Source organism: Phalacrocorax carbo, chromosome 7, assembly GCF_963921805.1.
Source record: "Phalacrocorax carbo chromosome 7, bPhaCar2.1, whole genome shotgun sequence".
In the NCBI taxonomy this organism is placed as follows: Eukaryota; Metazoa; Chordata; class Aves; order Suliformes; family Phalacrocoracidae; genus Phalacrocorax; species Phalacrocorax carbo.
Window position 1 is genome coordinate 12,774,713 of NC_087519.1, and position 16,139 is coordinate 12,790,851.

At 37.8% G+C, this 16,139-nt stretch overlaps 1 protein-coding gene and 1 long non-coding RNA gene across 8 annotated transcripts in view; one reads left to right on the forward strand and one right to left on the reverse strand.

Annotated features, from left to right (window-relative positions):
- Window positions 1–4,867: 4,867 nt before the first annotated feature.
- Window positions 4,868–16,139, reverse strand: part of SLC12A1 (solute carrier family 12 member 1) — a 52,905-nt gene continuing 41,633 nt past the window's right edge. For all 7 annotated transcript variants that reach the window (XM_064456373.1, XM_064456367.1, XM_064456370.1 and 4 more), the window contains 6 exons: window positions 14,665–14,796; window positions 14,327–14,438; window positions 11,850–11,936; window positions 9,451–9,586; window positions 7,087–7,154; window positions 4,868–6,007 (listed from right to left, as the gene is read on the reverse strand). In XM_064456373.1, coding sequence (XP_064312443.1) covers window positions 5,872–6,007; window positions 7,087–7,154; window positions 9,451–9,586; window positions 11,850–11,936; window positions 14,327–14,438; window positions 14,665–14,796 — 671 coding nt within the window. In that variant the 3' untranslated portion in view covers window positions 4,868–5,871. The remainder of the gene's footprint in view (window positions 6,008–7,086; window positions 7,155–9,450; window positions 9,587–11,849; window positions 11,937–14,326; window positions 14,439–14,664; window positions 14,797–16,139) is intronic.
- Window positions 9,543–16,139, forward strand: part of LOC135314284 (uncharacterized) — a 29,674-nt gene continuing 23,077 nt past the window's right edge. The window contains exons 1-5 of the long non-coding RNA XR_010373746.1: window positions 9,543–9,619; window positions 10,885–10,985; window positions 11,696–11,835; window positions 13,128–13,343; window positions 15,896–16,003. This is a non-coding gene — a long non-coding RNA (uncharacterized LOC135314284). The remainder of the gene's footprint in view (window positions 9,620–10,884; window positions 10,986–11,695; window positions 11,836–13,127; window positions 13,344–15,895; window positions 16,004–16,139) is intronic.

The following is a 16,139-nucleotide window of genomic DNA, read 5'->3' on the forward strand; positions in this document are numbered from 1 at the left end:
AGGCAGGATATCTACTTTGATCAGTCTCTCAGCAATCCTCAAGGATATAGTTGTAAAACAAGTGCTTCTCTATCTCACCAGTTCCCATCTCTGGCTGTCAAATTCTGTTTTGCCAAGCTCACATAGTTCGTTGTTGTGGCTTAGCAGAAAATTCCAAAAATTCTTTTTTCTTCAGGATATCACCACGACTGCCTCCCTGGGGCGCCTGTCCCAGTGCTCCGCCACCCTCTGGGTGAAGAACCTTTTCCTAATATCCAACCTAAACCTCCCCTGGCCCATCTCCCTGCCATTCCCTTGGGTCCTGTCATTGGTCACCAGAGAGAAGAGATCAGCGCCTGCCCCTCCTCCTCCCCTCGTGAGGAAGCTGTAGACTGATGAGGTCTGCCCCCAGCCTCCTCTTTGTGCAGTGGGCTCACAGGAGTACCCTTTGGATTCGTGGTTACATATCTTGTGCTTGACCACTCTGATGTATTTTCCTCTGTGCAAAATAGCTGCAGACTGGTAGAGTTCTGTTTGCTAGACTAAATTTTGTCAACCAACCATTCTTTGTGACTTTTTTTTAATAGATAAAAGCGTATGTGATTGTCTCATTGTTATGTTACATTTTTCAAATGCAGCCAGAAGGCAGTGAAACTATTCCTACGTGTTGCAGTCCAATTGTGAAAAATATTTTTAAGAATGTCCCAATTTGGGGTTTCTTTTGTTGCTGTTCAGCACTTTCTTAATAGTATGCACTGTTTGAATGAGAATGTGTATCATAGACCTATGCAAAACAGCTACTTAGAATATTTCATGACTTCTGATACAAGCCATCCATAAATTGAAGTTTATAAAAGTTTAAGTTGTATCAAACAAATGTCTGATTACAAATGGTTATTTATACAAGCAGAACTTTATAGAGGTTACAGCTGCATCCTGCATTATAGTGTAGAAAAGGACTAATTCTATAAATGGCCTGGCTTGGTGACACAGGCTGGATTCTACACTACCTCTAAGGTAGCCTGAAAGTCCGTGAATAATGTATAGAAGGACAGTGTCACTTTTCTCCCTAGATGTGTACAATGAAAAAAAACCCACTATGTTTAAAGTCCGGCCAAGTTTGCCTTGGTCCTGGGAACGTGCTATTTGCTCTGTAGTCACTTGGGCAACATTCCTGCATTCTTGATTGCTGATTAGTACTACTCTGCATTGGGCATTTCTTCCTGACTTTTAAAAACAATAGTGAGAGAAACTGAAATTATCTGCCTTTTACCTAGATTGGGAGTAGGAGCGGAGAATGCTTTGTTGTACACAGAAAGAAACATAAAGCTTCTTTCAGGGATAATAATCTGTAAAATTCTCCCCACTGAAGTTTTGGTATTAGAATGAGCATTTTTATTAGAAGAAAAATGTGGCTTTAAAAGAGAGATTCCTCACCCCAGTCTCACTTAGAACAGGTGTCTCTCTCACAGTGATTAAGGTTCATAATTTAAAAGGCTGCTGTGAGGGTGTTTATAATTAAGCTCTATTTTTGATAATTTGTTTTGCTGTACAGTGTGTGTGGGGGGGGTGCGCTGTGGAATGTTGCAATTGCTTTTTATCCTGTTCCAGAACAACCTTAGTGCTTTATTTTGTTTGAAACTGAATTTCCTCTGATGAAATTCCAGCAATGGCATGGCAGTGGGTTATTGCTCATGTCATTTGTGGAGAATATATGCTAAAATTTGCTATATTTGTTTATGGTTGCACTAGCATGGCTACATTTCCCATTTTTGCTAGCAGAGTCAAGGCCAGCATGAGGTGTTACCTCAGCAGCACTGGCCATGCAGTCTCCTTGGGCTACACACCTGCCAAGAGGCCATGCCAGCTAGGTAGGATGAACAGATGTTTAAACAGTGGTCTGATGTATGCGGGACTGCCCCATTACAGACCTTTGATTTTTCTCACCTGTAACTTCAGGGCTGAGTCACTCATTTGGCAAACAGCTGCAGCACTTTAAGGGTTTATTGCCCTTCTGACGTAAGCTACAATCAAGTAGCAGGGGAGAGAGTGGGGGACTTTGGGGTGCTCCTCAGACACTTCATTAAAGTCCAATAGACAGTTGAATGATCTGGGGCAGCAGCTTGAGGGAGACCACTAAACTTCAAGTTGAAGGCTGAGGGTTACTCAGATTTTGTTCTCCTAGATTTGCCGATAACTCTGTGATGTTATTATCTGATGTTATCCGATAAGCCAGAGGAGGGGTGACAAACAGGTATGGGGAGTTAAATGAGTCGGTGATAGCTGAAACTCTATACCTGCTTGCTCCCTATCTACAACTTCAGTGCTCATTCACCGTAACTGTTGCCGTGTCTGTTACTTGTACACTACTAATCAGTTGCTGAAACTGCTTTTGCCTTAAAGAAGTTCTTGAAATACCATGTGGAATCATAGAAAAAGGGAGGAAAAGATGAGGACCATTCAGGTCTTCTGAGAATGAAGGGCAGCTTGTCATATTTTGCCTAGCCAGGAAGGCTTCTGGAAGGCTTTTTCAAAGATATAATGAAATGTTAGATATTTAACACTACCAAAGCTTACTATGTAAGTGGCTGGAGCTTTGTGATCATAATGATTAAGTGGAGAAGTCCTTTGGGTGTTAAGTATGATACTGGCCTGCTTTTTGCACAATGTGGCCTGAGCAGTTGCTACCCTGAAGTTTGTCTTCAGTTCTGAGGTTTATCTTCAGAATGTGATGCCTTTTTGGTTAGGTAGCTTTTCTACTTGCACTATTGGGTTGCTGATTTAAAAATCAAATTAACAAACAAAACCCCCCAAAACTAATCTCTGTTGGGGGGTGAAGATCTAGTGAAAAGCAAGTTGGAAAAACGCTCTTTCTAGAATGCTAGGTGGGGGTACTTGTTACTGTCCCTAGGCACTATGCCCTAGGGGGATGTGATCGAGATGGGCAGCTTGCCAGTGGTTGTAAAAAAGATTTAAGGAAAATGTATTCTCTGAACTATGATGAAAAGACTTCTGTGATGTCTGTTGGAGCTCCACTAACATTAGGAGGTAAAGGTAAGATTCACTGAGAGGAGCAGTAGTGGATCATTTTAACAGGCCCTTAGGCACAAGCTTAGCTGTGCAGGATGCCTAGACTTTTGAAGACGACTCAAAATATTCTTTGTTCTTGCTTTATAGCAGTGGTATTTTCACACTTTAATGTCCCCGGTCACCTTATCTGTGCTTGCTTTTTTCATGGCTGATCAAATCAATCCTAGATTATATAAACCTGTAGAGTTGCTAGTGTGATATAAGCTCGAAATGTGCTAGACAGCTTTAGAGCCATGTTTTTTCTACAGATGTCAAACTTGTAATTAGAATTCAGCTACTAACATGGTGATTAAAATTCAGCAGTTGTTTTATGTGTAATGTATGTAAAAGAGGAAGTGTCTGTTACAGAGTGGGAAAAGTTAGGTGGACTAAAAATTTTGCAGTCAAAGTTGCAATTTAAGAGAGTCTATAATTAGTGTGCTCTCCAAAATGGTCACACACACACTTCAGAAATCATGGTGAGGAACAAGAAATAGAAGCTTATAGGAAACTGCTGTGTTGAAATTACTTGTGAAATTGTGGAAATAATGTTTTTGGGTAGTTAAGCACTGTTGCATCTAGAGTTTGTGCTGCTCATTATACATTCCCTAACATTCCTGTGTGGATACATCTTCTAATTAATCACTGTAGTCAAAGCAAGGAGTTTTACAGTGATGTGTACGTTAGTACGTAGTTACTGATGGCTGTTCATTTAGAAATGTACCTCTTAGGATTTATTGTTGCAATGCCCACTGCAATGTGTTCGTGAGACAAAAGTGCAAATAGTATTGAAAGTGTCATTGCTGGTCCATATTGTGCTCCTTCTCTTTTTGGACCTGCTTAGGTCCTCTAAATCAGTTTGTGTTGATGTTGTCCATAGACTGAGAATTACACTACTTGAAAATATTTAGGCAGCAATCCCCACTCATGCGCATAATTGAAGGGCGTAATGCAGGTGTGTAATTCCCCCAGGCCCTTCCATAGATTGTGATGAGAGACACACTTAGAGGAGGCCTAAGCAGAGCCTCCCTAAAAGCTTTTTTTCCTTGTATTGGCTGTCTGGGTACTAGATGCAGATTATACTTGTTTGGTATCTGAAGTGAGGTGTAAGGGGTGGTGGCCATTGCAATTCTACAAAGGTGGAAGGACCTGACAGCATGTAAGAAGCTCCTCTATCACTGCTAACATCACTGGGAAGGATGAGAATAATCACCCTGTTTTGCAGGTGCAGAACGTGAGGTTTGGTTTGCTCAGAGCTGTGCAGGAAGCCTAGTGTATATGTCTCTGTCACGCAGTTAAACTGCAAAATGATCCTTCAGCCCAGTTGTAAATGTGTAAGAAGGAGCAAAGGAAGAACGTTATGAGAAAATATCAGTATTTCCTACCCTGCCTTTAATAGATGGAGAAAATAAAACATGGTTTATTGGGCTACATTACCATATTGTGCTGAATTGCTGCTGTTGAACTTGGAAAAATATGAATATCAAATCTTTGTCATTTTTGGAGATGGAGTGCTAGATCTTCCTCAAGTTAAATTCTAGTAATTCAAGCAAAGATGGAATCTGAGGCCTGCTTTAAAATAAACATTTAGTGAAAGTCGGGGTCCCCTGGCTTTCCTGGGGCTTAGATTTCGGTTGATCTCTGCAAAGGAGTTGCAGAACTATATTAATTAAATTATCTGTGCTCCTTAACGGTCTTTAAATAACGCTTGCATATAGGATATAGCTTTCCCCATTAAAAAGAGAAGCTGCATTTACTGACAGCTGAAATGATAAAGTACTATGATGTTGTAGAATAGAAAATAGAAAAAATACACAAGTTAATGGATATCCTTTATTTTAAGTTAGTGTATAATGAATACTATTTAGAAAATCTGAAAATAAGAGAAGCATTTTATATAAGGCATTCAACTCGGCTAATAGAGTTTATTTTGTTTTCTAATCACATAATCGCTGTACATATTATCTCAAAGTATCATCTCAGATTGTAGTAACCTGTAACATTCATAGCAAAAATTGTCAGAATATTTAGTATTTCACTAATTTCTTTGTGAAATTTGCTTACCACATCTAATTATTGGAATCATACATTCCATTCCATGTCAGAGCTTGAAAATTCATTATCAAGTCTTGTTATGTAGAGTCCATATTTTTATATATAAAAACTTTTTTGTTTGTCAGTTAATTAGAAGCATTTGAATTGATATAAATTAGCAGAAAAAATTAGGTAAAAGCATCTGCTGTATTTGTAATTTGTAATTTGGCAATATTATAATTAAACAGCACCACAGATATTCTACTTGCATTATATCAGTTATGACTTTGACCTGATGGATATCATACAGGTGTTTTTCTCTCTCCCAAGTTGGTGCATTTGATTGTAACTCTCCTGTGTGTCTGTTAGCAGCTATGACAGTGCAATTTGAAAGAAGTATTTATTTGTAGATTTAATGCCTTTTCTATCGTAGCAGTTAATTTTGACTTTCTAGGATAAATATAAAAAATACTTCTGATACCTTATAAAATTAGTGGAATTTCTTCTTTATGTGCTCAAAATATTTGGTGTCTCATGTGATGTGTGTGTGTGTCTAGAGAGAGAGGTTGATTTTCCTTCTTTTGCCTGTACTGGAGCGTAACAGCAGCAGGGACCATTTACATTGTTTTGTCTAATTCTTCACTGTATTGCTTTGGATTTTTGAAAATTTTTCTGTTAATTAGTTAAGTTTTAGATCTGTATTAGATAAGTGTGTCTTTAATAAATCACTGTCATTAAAAATGTAGGTGTTGAAATCAAGCAAGAGATATTCTAGGCACCGATGTTTTTCTAAGAATAGAAAGTCAGTACATTTTTGTGGTTGCCCCTGACCATTAAGATTGGAGGAAGGTTCTTGGAGAGAATTTCTAGCCAAGCCATATACAGGTAATCAGACACTACTCCTTTTCTCGCCACTGGGAGGCTCCTGTTTAGACAGAGAAAAAAATGAAATTCATGTTATGAAGGCAGGGGTAGCTCTGATAACATTAATCTCACAAAATATTAAGTAGAAAACATCAGCTGTTCATATACAACTCTGAATGCTCATAACTAGACTACATGATCATTTTAATCTTATAAAACACAAAGCTACCATTCAGTCTTAATCTTGCAAACTCCTGCTCACCTGGTTAGTGCCATTAACATGGCTAGTTGTACTGAACATGGACTGCTAGTGATTGTGACCTAAAACTGGTAAAGAAACATTTTCAGGGTCATAAAACCCCCACATAATGATTTTTAAAAAGGATGAAAATGCAGTACATGCACAGTTTTGCAGTCCATCAGCTTATTTTCTGAGCTGCAATTACTGTGAGATGGGAGTTTTAAAGTATGGGCCAATTTAGTGGTAAACACTACCTAATCACCCCTTTCTTGGAGACTGAATTAATAGAGATTATAGAATTAAAATATATATGTAGATGTATATATGTCTATGTATATGTGTACATATACACATATATATAAGTATATGTGTATATAAGTATATAGCATTATAGAGAATTAAAGAGGTTTATCTAATCTAAAATATTTTTTTTTGTAATTTTATTGGTGGCCTCTTTATGTGATTGCATCGCCCTTATTCAGTTTCACATAGTTTCTAGTAGATCTTGGCTAACAACTCCATTTATTGTGTGCAAACAGAAAGAATCCTTTCTCTAACTTTGACTTGTTATTAGTTGGGAGAAAAGAAAGGAATTTTTTTTTTCCTGAAGGTGAGTAAGCCGGTGTAACACTCAACATGTAATCTTCACACCCAAATCTACGTTTTTGACACATTTTCATGAGTAGAGCTTTGTTTTAAGCTATGAAGAACTACTAGGAAAGATTCGTATTCAGTGTAGTCCCAGACAACCATCAGTCCAGATGCAAGTCCTTCAAAAGGTACGTAAAAGATTATTTTTGCCCTCAACGAATTAACACAAGTGTTTCTGTTGCTCTAGTCCAGAATCCCTTTACATATTAGATTATTCTCTAAGTTAGAACCAAAATCTTGCAACTCACAGGACAATGAGGTTAGCTGCCCTCGAATGCTCTTGTAAGAGTTCGTTCAGACGGACTTGGCGGTAACTCTGATTAAAACAAAACGTGTACAAAAGAAAAAAAAATCAGTTAGGCCACTGATCCTCAGTTCTGGTGCCTTAAGGACTTCTACACTACCCATTGCACACAAGATTTTCTGGTGTTGTTTTGGCAGCATTGAAAGCCAGGTCTGCTCTGTGGTCCAGAGTGATAGAGATGGAAAAATATGAGGCTAAGACATGCTTCTTGATTAGTATAGTCACCTGGGGGCCAGAGTTGCTTGCTGTGTAAGATTTCCTGGGGAGGGAGATTATTTTTGTACTGACCGTACGAGAGCTGGCCCAGACATAGTTTTTTAACTATTTCTTTGGCTATAGAGTATAGCTGTGTGGGAGCTGTGCAGACACTCTTGTGCTATTGTTTGATGGCAGTTAATATATTAATTGATCTATTTTGCCATGCTGGTAGGGCTAAATGTCAGTGTGCAAATGAGCACCTTGCCAGAAATTCACTTCTTAAACAGAAGACCAGGAGTCTGGAGTAAGACTTAGCTGCATTATGAATTCTGTATTTGTATGGACTCTTACACATTGCATAGATGGCTGTTACTTTGAGATTTAGCCAAGATTACTTTATGGTCAGACTCAGGCCCTCAAAGATTTTATGAATTAATGCGAGTCATAGGGAACAAGAGACCAGGGCAGGTTTGTGTACAGGGAGATTGCACCATGGGAGATGAATGTATCTTAACTGGTCTTATAAATTATTCTCTCTTCTCCCAGAGAAGGTAAAAGGCTGCTTTTTCTCCATTCAAACCTTAAATTTTCTTTCTCTACAGATATTTGCTGCTGTTCTACAAATTATATAAGTAAGAATCCTCATAACTTATCCAGTTGTTATCTCATGAGACTCCTCCTTTAACATCACACTTTATCTGTGCTGCCAGGTTTTTCTCTCTTGAATTTTAAATGTGTTCTGATGACATCCATAAAATTCCCAGAACTGTGTTACTTCTGAAGATAAGGGGCATGGCTTTCCAGGTGTGTAAGCTAAACTTCTTGTTGCTGTTCTTATTTTATAGAGAGATTTGGCATTTTCATATTGCTGACTGCGTTCAACCTGTGGGGTTTTTTCCTGCTTCTTTAGTTAGTGACCCAGACAATACCAAGCTTAATCATGTTTTATTTTTCTTTTTCATGTTGTATCCTCACTGGTTCTGCACACAAGCATGTATATCAGGGATTATATTCCTGTTGTCTTTTATACTGAGATGTTCTAAGGACTCTTGACTCCCAAGTTTTGATGATTTTAGCTGAGAGCACTTCAAAAGGCTTCTGCCCACAGCTGACTACCATAACTTTATGCTGGTTATCAAATCTATGAAAAGGATAATACAGTGAGCAGTCAGTCTGCTTCCCAGCTGCTTCAATCGGTAGTAGAGTGTGTTATCTTAAATCACCATTGATTTCAGCTTATGTTAATATGTCAGGCTGTGACCTCTAGTGGCTCTGAGCTCAGACTCACAATCCTTGCTCCGCTGAGGAAGTTACCAGCACCATAAAGTGGAGATAACTAAATTCTCAGTGCATTCAGGTTAATCTAACAGGAACCATAAATAAAACTGTTCAGTTAATTCTCTGTGACTTGCCGGAGAACCTTTCTCTCAAGGGTAGAAAAGTTTGCAGTACCCTTTCAGCGCTGGCCTGATGAAGCCTGGAGGATCATTGCTAAAAAAGGTATGTTCCAACAAAATTAAAGAGCAGCCCAGGCTCTAATTCACGCAGTAGATCAGCCAACATCAGCAGGACAGCTCCTGCATTGTGGGCAGGTTTAGTCTTTGCTCTGCCGTTGAGGTAAGGATCCATGTTAAATTTTGCCTTTGATAAAATTCCTAGAGCCAGTTGTAGGGTCTGGATTCAGTTCTAAATTTCCCAAAGTGGTGAACGTTTGGAACTGCGCTCTTTAAGGAGTTTCAAGCTCTAAAACAGGGGAGCCATTTAATAAACCTCTCAGCAAATCTTATTAGTTCAGGCTCAGCGCAGTACTGTGTGGCTTCTTGTTTAGGGGTGGTTTTCATCTGGCGGGCTGTCATATGGGCAGAGCTTCTCCTCATCCTGGAAAATACTGTGTAAACATGACAAGTTCTTAGAGTGCTGAATAATGCAATAATGTAAACACACCTCTGCAGTGTTTACAATATAAATTCAATTTGTAAATATCAAATACAGGTTTGTACATGTCATGTTTCTAATTCCATATCTAGTATTTCACCTTTTCTTACTAATTGCTTCAAACATCTGGAGTGTAATAAAAGGTACAGATGTAAAAAGCTAGGCAAGACTTTACCTTCTCCTTGAATGCTTCCAGCTCTGCATCTGTAATTTTCCATGGAGCCTCTCGCTTTAATTTCTCAGCAGTTGTTATCTCTTTGCAGCTTTCATGGAGGCGATGTGGCTCAATCATCTCTTCAAAGAATTTCCAGCTGAAACAGGAATTACAAAGGCCTTGCTGCAGGGTATGGACTCACTAACTTATTTTACAGACACCGTGTATCGCAGGCCCCACTGCCTATAATTGTGGCTGAAAACCATGCAAAATCTTTAACTAGTTTTTGCTACAGTTGTATCTGTGCAACTTCAATATGTTGGCATTATTTGAGGATAATTAAGAGGTTATTATTTGAGGATAATTAAACACTGCATTTGGCCTATTATATGCAGAGAATTTTCTGCATTTTCCTGGTTTTAGCAAAAATACTGAAATGAGTTCTACAGTAACTCCAAACTGTGGTATATTGGTTGCTAATCTCAACTATGAATATGGGCTTTTATTATTGCTTTAGCGTTAACTGGAGTAATCACCTGATTGGTACAGTTTTAATGAAGTTGAGAAACATCTGATACAAATCTCCTGTAGCAAGGGGCTGAAGGAAGTGCTGTAGGTTATTTTGCTATATGGGGGCTCAGATTTGTGTTCATTTCCCATTTTTCCCAGAGATTTTTCTCTCTAAATTTCAATTTGTTTCTTGAAGCCTTTGACTGTCATAATCTGGAGAAGCTTATCATCCTTCTGTACTTCCTTGCTTGGCCCTTTGTTGAAAGTTTCTATCATCCCACAGAGACCTTAGACAGTTTCCCTTGTACTGATGTAAATGTTTTTCTATGAGCACTTTATGCTGACAGGGCTCACTGTGAAGTGAAATGGGAGGCTGGTCACAGGCTGGACGTTGCTATACGGCTGGGAAGTCAAGAGATGGGTCAAAGGCTGTGACATGCAGGATATAATGTTACTGTTGCTAAGTTGCCAGAGAGTTTGTCAACATCCTTAGTGTCTGTTTCAGTATGTAAATAGTGATAATCCTCTTATTATTAGTGAAATAAATGGGATGCCAGCTGGGGGAGAGATACGGTGGTCTAGCAGGTGTCAGACACAATATTCACTTGTTCTGTTCGGATAGTGCTGATGCAGAAAATGTGTTTGATTTTTACATTAATGCCAGATATGAATTATTTTTTTATGTAAAATCACTGCATACTGAAAAAAAGAAGTATTCTGCATGGTTCTTTATGTAATTAAAAAATGCTAACTGAAAGATCAAGAGTGCACTAATAAGTGACTTTAGGTATCCAGTAATAAAATATTTATATTCTTTAATTGCATTCCTAAGTCAAAATCTCCAATGCACTGTAGAAACACTTGTGAATCTAATATAGTTTTTGCAAAGTTATGTGTGTGTCGAGAAGGATTAAAAGACTAACCTGAGATTGCCCTTGAACTCAGAGGAAAGGCTTTGGGTGGAGAAGAGGAGCCTTTTGACTATGGAATAGCTATGGACCTATCAAGATGGGAGTAAGGGATGGGATGGAAGAGAGCATAGCAAGGTGAGAACATTTTCAGAGGATCTTTAAGACCAAGAGCAGTATTGTGAATTGAGGTTAGGATTCAGTTATTCCCTGAGCAACCTGCTATATACTATTGTCTACATAAAGCAGAAGAAATAGGTTATTTCCAGAGATATGTTTAGAAAGCAAGGACTTAAAGAATGTGTAGCTTGGGGGTTTTTTTGGGGGGGTGGGGGGGGTGGGGGGGGTGTTTGGTGTTTTTTTTTTTTTTTAGCTAATACAGTTGGAGGTGGAGCTTCCTAAGCACTGTTTTATGAACTTCCTAACCTCTGCCTAAGAACATTAATTCTGTAGATAAGTTAATTTTAAAAAACATTGCATCTTCATTACATTTGAGTAATGGGATAAATTGTAATATTGTCCTCATGGGAGAGAAGTGTGCTTATGTTTGGCCAGAAAAATGTTAAGTTTATGAATTCATGGCACAACCCAGAAGTCTGAGTTGGCAGAGATGGTGGGTTTACATAAGAACTGTGATTGACTGCGTAATATGAAGTTAAGTCTACTGCAATATAAATAGATATGAAAATCCATCATAAAATGCCTGTTAAATTTAGTGCCTGATAAGTGTGGTGTCTAATTAGTCTTTATTAAAATTAAGTCTTACAGTTACAACATAAAGACAAAGGCAGTCTATAGTTCTGACCCTTTGAGTTGTGATTGTTAAAATGTTCTTTTTCTTGCTTTAGGTACTTGGAAAATGATTGCAACAAAGTGACAGAGTTGTCCATTGTGGTGTGTTTTGGGTTTTTGGTTTGTTCTTTTTTAAATGCTCAACATAAAAGAAACAAGCTCCTGATAAAGGCCTGCTGCTAAATAATGGATTTTGGTAATGTTTCTTACCTCTCTTTGTTGGGTTTTACATTGATATCACAAATTATATTAATATCAGCAAATTTTATTCTGAATTTGCTTAGAAGTGAAGCCATCCTGAAAACAAAAGAGAGAACATTTTATCACTATATTTCTGAGTGCCTTGCATCAAAGAGCACTCATAAATGAGTTAAAATATCAAATGCAGTTGTCTCATTATCTTTAACTATATGACAAATTAGTTAAAATGCTTTAGTGTTTCAGTTTCCAATTACAGAACTGGATTGATGTGATTGCTGTAGTATAATTCATTTAACTGATGATCGATGAAAATCACAAAAAATGAAAATGAATAGCAGACAGAGGGAAGGGTGTTTACATTTTGGGAAAAAATTGTACTTTAAGTACTTGCAAAGGCTTGAATTATAAAGGAAAAATATTCAAAATATAGTAGGGCAGAATTCTCCAATAATTAGAGAAGGCTTATGTTATTCTATTGTTATCTGAATCCTCTGCATGAAGTATGTACAACACTGGTAGTGTTGGTGAAAATTGGGTCAAGAAGGTTGATGTGCAATACTTAAAGAATCTTTTTCATTTATTAATTTATATTGATCTACTCGCATGTTGCCTTTACATATTTTCATAAAAGAAAATACTTTATTTCTTCTGCCAATTTGGGCAGAAAAGCAGTTTATAGATTTGTGTTTGTGCTGAGGTTGGAGAGGTTTAGTTAGGTCAGTTTTGCCTTCGGTTGAAGCATGGTTGGGAACCTTTATCTCCACAACCCTACCCTCCCCCCCCCTTTTTTTTTTTTTTTGTATGTAAACTTTGGAATTTGAAAAGTTCAGAAAGTTCCTAGGAGCAAACCATGATAGAAATACATATTTGCCTGAGAATTTACTTGCTCTTTTTTATATAAGAACATGCTGCTTTTATAAATCTTGATGTCCCCTGGGCAATCCTTGTTTTGCACACCAAAAAGAGCAAAGTCTCAACTTCTGTGGAAAGGTTTTAATATCTGGGGAATTACATGTTAGCAAAAGTCCAGGTAAATTTAATTTCTGAATTGGAGATACAATTGATGAAATTGTACTTGGATGTTGTTGTATTAGATCTACCTAGGGAATGGAATAGCCACCTGGCCTCTGGATTTGTCTCTTTGAAGGCTTCTGTGTCTGATGGGTAGAATATGCTGTTGAGGAAAGCTAGTATTTAGGCAGAAATATGTATATATGTAGTTTTCTTAGAGACAAACTAGGTCATTGTCAACTGTACTGACCATGCTGTTCACTCTGGCTTTTGTAGAACAAGCAGCGTTTACAGGTGCCAGAACTACCTCTGTGAATATCTGTAATGTTTTGACAAATCCCATTTGATGTCAAAACCTCCTACTTCCTCTCAAAAAAAATTTGGTGACTTGAGTGCCTAGATCCAGGAGCCAGTTGCAATCCTGAACAGCCAAGCCTGGGGAGACTCTGGGCAGGGAACAGAGAACACTTCCCTGCAGGTCCTTGAGCAGCTGTAAGGCTTTTTCTACCCAATGATAAGAATAGTTTGCACAAACACTTGTGAATCTCTTCTACAGAAGTATGTTAACTTTAGGATAATCCTTACAACTGACAGAACCACAGTGGAGTGAAGCTTGCTTTATATGAAAGGAAAAGTTTAAGGGAGCATCCCTGTGGCAGTTGTCTTTCAGAGGCACTGTGTCATGATCCTAGTGATGCTGGCTAAATACTAACTCCTGTCCTTGCATCCCTCTTGTTTTTCACTGGAGTTTTGGTGGGATACACTGTTTTTAACTTGCTACAGCTGCTGCTGCTCTTTGTTAAGCAGTTACAGACTTCCATCCCAAATTGGCCTGTTTCCACCGGTGGTGAAATGGCTGTGCCTTTAGTGTGCAAAGTGCTTTGGAAGGAAAGGTCCTATATACAGTGATGATGAAAATAAGTTTATATTAGTACCTTTCATTTGCTTGAAGGCAAATGATGATTATGAAATCTAGACTTTTTTAAAAAAGCTAAATCAAATCAACTTGGTCTTAAAGTTGATTAACTTGCTCTTTAACTTCTTTACATTTTACCATTTTATGGTTAATCATATTTATGTGAGCTATTGGTCTATGGCATTTGCATGTGAGAAGCTTCGTGTGCAATTTCACTTACTGTTAACTGGGCAATCTCATGTAAATACCATAAAACTAATTATATTCTCATTACAGAGTGCAGACCGCCCTTCTTAGAGAAGGGAATATGAGCTATTAATGCAAAAAATTGCTGGATGTGAGTTTCCTTTGGTAATCACCATTTACACTGAGCCTTGAGGGCTATGCCATAAGGTCAACACCTTTCTGTCAAGTACATCCTTTTTTTTTTTTTTTTTTGTGCTGCCACAGTACAACAAAAGAGTTGTGCAGAGAAATTCCTAGCTTCCTGCTGTATATGCATTATATTCAGTATCAATTAAAACTCTTTAAACAGTGAGACATATATACTTATATTTACACCAGTTTTTCTTCTTCAATCCTATTGACTTTCCCTCCAGTGAAGATCCTTAATTTGCAATTTTTCCACTTCTTCCTAATAGTTAGAATGTAAGGAATTAGGATTGTTAGACCTGGAAGAACATATAAAATTGCAGGAAGGTAAAATTAGTGCGTTTTGTGGTAAAAATTCCATCCTTCAGCAGTGTTGGTTGCAAGTTAATCTTAAAACACTTAAGCCAGACAGAAAATTACTATGTAATCTTAAAAGAAAACAGTTTTGTGCAAGTTCCCAAGTTTGTTTTTGTATTCGGTAACACTCAAATCTCTCTCCCTGCAGTTTTTACTCAAATTCCTTACCTCCATCATCGAACAGCCACCAAATGTCAATTGTACCTTTTCCTTGCTTCTTTTTAAATTGAGTGCTAGCTTCTAGCAGCTTCTGATTGAATTCACCCACATGCATTGACTGCATTGTGTTAATGGTGCTCTCTGTAATGAGAAAGAAAAAACGTGGAAGGATTTCTGACAAGTGAAGGCAACAAGTAGCTTTAGGGAACCAAGTGGAGAGAAAGCTTCAGGAAAATGAACAGTTCTGACATAATTTCTATACTTTAAATCCAAAAAAAGTTACAGCATAGATGCTATGGACTTCTAATATACCAATGCACACAGGAATAAAGCTTGTGTAATAGTTTGTCACTAGATTACAACATCTTGAAAAGGGTTATCTGATTATTTGTTCTCTGGAACTTTTTAGTTAACCTAAAATTCACTGGGGCCTTAAAAAGCAATTGGGAAATATCTGGCAGATTTTAGAAGTAAATGGCATCATTTTGCATCATTTACAAGCTCAGCTGTCTGCTGTAAAATCCAGAGCTCCCTGAAGTGCACAGTAATGGTGGACAAAGGGAGCTAACAGGGTACAGTGAGAACACAGGTGAAGCTAAGACTGGAAGGCAGAAAACATTAGTATATGTGGCAACTTCTCTATGCTTGAGAGGGTGGTTGTTAATTGAAAATAAACTTTGATTCTTGCTGTTTACTTGGCTGACCTTAAAAGCTACAGTCTTGCCTATGTACTAACAATATCTTCTCTCATTCCATCTTTTGAAGCCTATGGGTTTATCACTGCTTCTCTTTCAATGATTTCAAAGAGTCTGTGTGAGAGCAGTACTTTAAACGGAGCAGACAGACTTCTTTAGATGTTTCACTTTGATCTGCTAGGTTCTGAAAATGCTTTGTTTGTTTTTCCTGTATTTCTAGAGCGTGGACAGGATAGTTCTACAGCAGTTATTGGCTTTCCTCTATAGTTCTAGCATCTATGCTGGAAGATGCAACAACTCTGGGGAGGATGAATGTATAAGCAAAATGGAGAGGCAGGGATATTTATTAGCATCATCTATCTTGTATATAGAGCCGAAGTGTGTAATATGTATTTTCTTTATGCCTTTCTCAACTAAATTGAAAAGGGTAGTTGAAACAGGGGTGCACATTCATGCGGTATTTGTTACAAAAATACACTCTACTGAAGCCTGGAAAATTAACTGAAGTCTGCCAAATAAAGAATAATGACATTTTATGTTTTCAGTCTGTCAATCTTCTTGATACCTGTGGGAGTTGCATGCACAGCCAGATGTAATAGCCTCTGCAGGTGAAAATTCTGAAAATACTTGTCTGCGTACAAGCATGGCTTCAGGTGGGTCATTATTACAGCCTAGCAATTGTGAAATGAGACCTTTGATTCTGTCTGTATGTCTGTATCATTTTACCATATTGGAAATGTAATTTTGATTTTTATCACCTATACATTTATGTTATGTCTTAGTTATTTG